The sequence below is a fragment of the Perca flavescens genome, chromosome 12 (genome assembly GCF_004354835.1).
Source record: "Perca flavescens isolate YP-PL-M2 chromosome 12, PFLA_1.0, whole genome shotgun sequence".
Classification (NCBI taxonomy): Eukaryota; Metazoa; Chordata; class Actinopteri; order Perciformes; family Percidae; genus Perca; species Perca flavescens.
In genome coordinates, this window is record NC_041342.1 from 35,731,474 (window position 1) to 35,736,473 (window position 5,000).

General features: G+C 50.3%; 1 protein-coding gene across 1 annotated transcript in view; it reads right to left on the reverse strand.

The window, feature by feature from the left end:
• LOC114566067 (AFG3-like protein 2) overlaps positions 1–5,000 on the reverse strand; it is a 41,492-nt gene that overhangs the window by 9,381 nt on the left and 27,111 nt on the right. Inside the window, 1 exon segment of the mRNA XM_075447445.1 lies at positions 2,554–2,568. Coding sequence (XP_075303560.1) covers positions 2,554–2,568 — 15 coding nt within the window.

Here is a 5,000-nt window from a genome sequence, read left to right on the forward strand (position 1 = left end):
GACTTTACCAGGGAGGCTGAGAAGTGTGATACCCCTATAATTGGCACACACCCTCTGGTCCCCCTTTTTAAAAGAGGAACCACCACCCCAGTCTGCCACTCCTTTGGCACCGTCCCCAGACTTCCACGCAATGTTGAAGAGGCGTGTCAACCAGGACAGCCCCTCCACACCCAGAGCCTTGAGCATTTCTGGACGGATCTCATCAATCCCGGGGCTTTGCCACTGTGTAGTTGTTTGACTACATCAGTGACTTCCGCCTGGGAAATCGACGACAATCCCCCATTATCCTCCAGCTCTGCCTCTAACATAGAGGGCGTATTAGTCGGATTCAGGAGTTCCTCAAAGTGCTCCCTCCACCGCCCTATTACCTCCTCAGTGGAGGTCAACAGTGTCCCATCCTTACTGTACACAGCTTGGATGGTTCCCCGCCCCCCTCCTGAGGTGGCGAACAGTTTTCCAGAAACACTTTGGTGCCGACCGAAAGTCCTTCTCCATGTCTTCTCCAAACTTCTCCCACACCCGCTGCTTTGCCTCTTTCACGGCAGAGGCTGCAGCCCTTCGGCCCTTCGGTACCCTGCAACTGCCTCCGGAGTCCTCCGAGATAACATATCCCGGAAGGACTCCTTCTTCAGTCGGACGGCTTCCTGACCACTGGTGTCCACCACGGTGTTCGTGGGTTACCGCCCCTTGAGGCACCTAAGATCCTAAGACCACAGCTCCTCGCCGCAGCTTCAGCAATGGAAACTTTGAACATTGTCCACTCGGGTTCAATGCCCCCAGCCTCCACAGGGATGCACGAAAAGCTCCGCCCGGAGGTGTGAGTTGAAAGTCTGTCGGACAGGGGCCTCCTCCAGACGTTCCCAATTTACCCGCACTACACGCTTTGGGCTTACCAGGTCTGTCCAGAGTCTTCCCCACCCCTGACCCAACTCACCACCAGATGGTGATCGGTTGACAGCTCTGCCCCTCTCTTCACCCGAGTGTCCAAAACATACGGCCTCAGATCAGATGAAACGATTATGAAATCGATCATTGACCTTCGGCCTAGGGTGCTCTGGTACCAGGTACACTTATGAGCATCCCTATGTTCGAACATGGTGTTCGTTATAGACAATCCATGACTAGCACAGAAGTCCAACAACAAACAACCACTCTGGTTTAGATCAGGGAGGCCGTTCCTCCCAATCACGCCTCCAGGTGTCTCCATCATTGCCCACGTGTGCGTTGAAGTCCCCCAGCAGAACAATGGAGTCCCCCACTGGAGCCCCATGCAGGACTCCAGTCAAGGTCTCCAAGAAGGCCGAATACTCCGAACTCCTGTTTGGTGCATATGCACAAACAACAGTCAGAGTTTTCCCCACAACCCGCAGGCGTGGGGAGGCGACCCTCTCGTCCCACCGGGTAAACTCCAACACAGCGGCGCCAGCCGGGGCTTGTGAGTATCCCCACACCCGCCCGGCGCCTCACACCCTGGGCAACTCCGGAGAAGAAAAGAGTCCAACCCCTATCCAGGAGTATGGTTCCAGAACCGAGACTGTGCGTGAGGTAAGCCCCACCAGATCTAACCGGTAGCGCCCACCTCCCGCACCAGTTCCGGCCCTTCCCCCACAGAGAGGTGACGCCCACGCCCCCAGAGCCAGCGCCTGCCGCCCGGGTCTGGTCCGCCGAGGCCCCTGACCTTCACTGCCACCCATGTGGCATCGCACCCGACCCCAACGGTTCCTCCCACAGGTGGTGGGCCCATGGGCTGGAGAGATGGGAGCCACGCCGCTTGTTCGGGCTGTGCCCGGCCGGCTCCGTGGCAAACCCGCCACCAGGCGCTCGCCGACGAGCCCGCCGTCCTGGGCCTGGCTCCAGACGGGGCCCCGGCTTCCTCCGGGCAGGGTCACTCCATCTCTACCTTGCTTCTTCATTGGGGTTTTTGACCATTCTTTGTCTGGCCCCTCACCTGAGACCACTTTGCCTTGGGAGACCCTACCAGGAGCACAAAGCTCCAGACAACACAGCCCTCAGGTTCACAGAGACTAGATGTGTTATGAAGGTGTAATAGATGTGTTATGAAGGTGTACTAGATGGTGTTATGAAGGTGTAATAGATGTGTTATGAAGGTGTAATAGATGTGTTATGAACGTGTAATAGATGGTGTTATGAAGGTGTAATAGATGTGTTATGAAGGTGTAATAGATGTGTTATGAAGGTGTAATAGATGTGTTATAAAGGTGTAATAGATGTGTTATGAAGGTACCTGTGTGTAGGCGCTCTGAGGTGTAACAGATGGTGTTATGAAGGTGTAATAGATGTGTTATGAAGGTGTAATAGATGTGTTATGAAGGTACCTGTGTGTTATGAAGGTACCTGTCTCTGAGGTGTAACAGATGGTGTTATGAAGGTGTAATAGATGTGTTATGAAGGTACCTGTGCGTAGGCGCTCTGAGGTGTAACAGATGGTGTTATGAAGGTGTAATAGATGTGTTATGAAGGTACCTGTGCGTAGGCGCTCTGAGGTGTAACAGATGGTGTTATGAAGGTGTAATAGATGTGTTATGAAGGTACCTGTGCGTAGGCGCTCTGAGGTGTAACAGATGGTGTTATGAAGGTGTAATAGATGTGTTATGAAGGTACCCACGCGGTGCCCAGCGGCGCACTGAGGTGTAACAGATGGTGTTATGAAGGTGTAATAGATGTGTTATGAAGATACTGGGCATGACCTTGCAGTCCCTGAGCCCCCGGTGGTGATGATGGACACCTGAAGACACACACACACACACACACACACACCCACACACAGAACATTAGGGCACATCCGGTAGCACCTGCACACACAGAGAGACACACACACACACACACACACAGATACACACACAACACAGACCCACACACAGGATGATGGACACCTGAGAGACACACACACACACACACACACACACACACACACAGAGACACACAGGGACAATATTACACACACACACACACACACACACACACACACACACACACACACACACACACACAGAGACACACACAGAGACACACACCTGCACACACAGACACACACACACACACACACACACACACACACACACACACACACAGACACACACACACACACACACACACACACACACACACACACACACACACACAGAACATTAGGGCACAATATTATACACCTGCACACACACACACACACACACACACACACACACACACACACACACACACACACACAGTTACACACACACACACACACACACACACACACACACACACACACACACACACACACACACAGTTACACACAGAGACACACACACACAGTTACACACACACACACACACACACACAGACACACACACAGACACACAAACACACACAGTTACACACACACACAGACACACACACACACACACACACACACACAGACACACAAACACACACAGTTACACACAGAGACACACACACACAGTTACACACAGAGACACACACACACACACACACACACACAGACACACAACACACACACAGTTACACACAGAGACACACACACACACACACACACACACACACACACACAAACACACACAGTTACACACAGAGACACACACACACACACACACACACACACACACACACAAACACACACAGTTACACACACACACACACACACACAGTTACACACAGAGACACACACACACACACACAGACACACACACAGACACACAAACACACACAGTTACACACAGAGACACACACACACACACACACACACAGACAGACACAAACACAGAAGAAGAAGTCAGTCTGGAGCCCTGCAGTCACATTCAGAGGTCCATTAAAACCTCTTTTGCCTGATTTTCGTCTATTTCTCGTTCCCAAAGAGAAAACCTTCTAACAGAAGAACTGCAAGGCCAGAATACATGTATGAGGCTTCATTTGAAACATAACTTCTTCTACTTCATGGACATGTGCTTGATTAGCATGTCATTAAAACACAACATACACTACAGCAGTTCAAACATGGTTTAAAATAGTTATTTTGGTCCTGTCTAAAAAGAAGTAACTTTTGAAAAACAAAATAACTAAAACATACTTTGTGCCACACTATGCAGAACACAACACAACCCTTCTAGACCTTGTCCAGAAGACCTCTATACCGTTTCACAACTCTAGTAGGAGCTACAGGTGGCACAGGTGTCTCCAAAACCTCTCCAAAACCTCTCCGAAATGTCTTCAAAACTTCTCCAAAACCTCTCCGAAATTTCTCCAAAACCTCTCTGAAACTTCTCCGAAACCTCTCCAAAACCTCTCCGAAATTTCTCCAAAACCTCTCCGAAACCTCTCCGAAACCTCTCCAAAATCTCTCCGAAACTTCTCCAAAACCTCTCCGAAACCTCTCCCGAAACTTCTCCAAAACCTCTCCAAAACCTCTCCAAAACTTCTCCAAAACCTCTCCGAAACCTCTCCAAAACTTCTCCAAAACCTCTCCGAAACCCTCCGAAACCTCTCCAAAACATCTCCAAAACCTCTCCGAAACTTCTCCAAAACATCTCCAAAACCTCTCCAAAACCTCTCCAAAACCTCCCCAAACCTCTCCGAAACCTTCTCCAAAACCTCTCCAAAACCTCTCCAAAACCTCTCCAAAACCTCTCCAAAACCTCTCCGAAACCTCTCCGAAACTTCTCCAAAACCTCCCGAAACCTCTCCGAAACCTCTCCGAAACCTCCCCAAACTTCTCCAAAACATCTCCAAAACCTCCAAAACAAAACCTCTCCAAACCCTCTCCGAAACCTCTCCAAACCTCTCCAAAACCTCTCCGAAACCTCTCCGAAACCTCTCCGAAACCTCTCCGAAACTTCTCCAAAACATCTCCAAAACCTCTCCGAAACTTCTCCAAAACATCTCCAAAACTTCTCCAAAACCTCTCCGAAACCTCTCCGGAAACCTCTCCGAAACCTCTCCAAAATTTCTCCAAAAACTCTCCGAAACCTCTCCAAAACTTC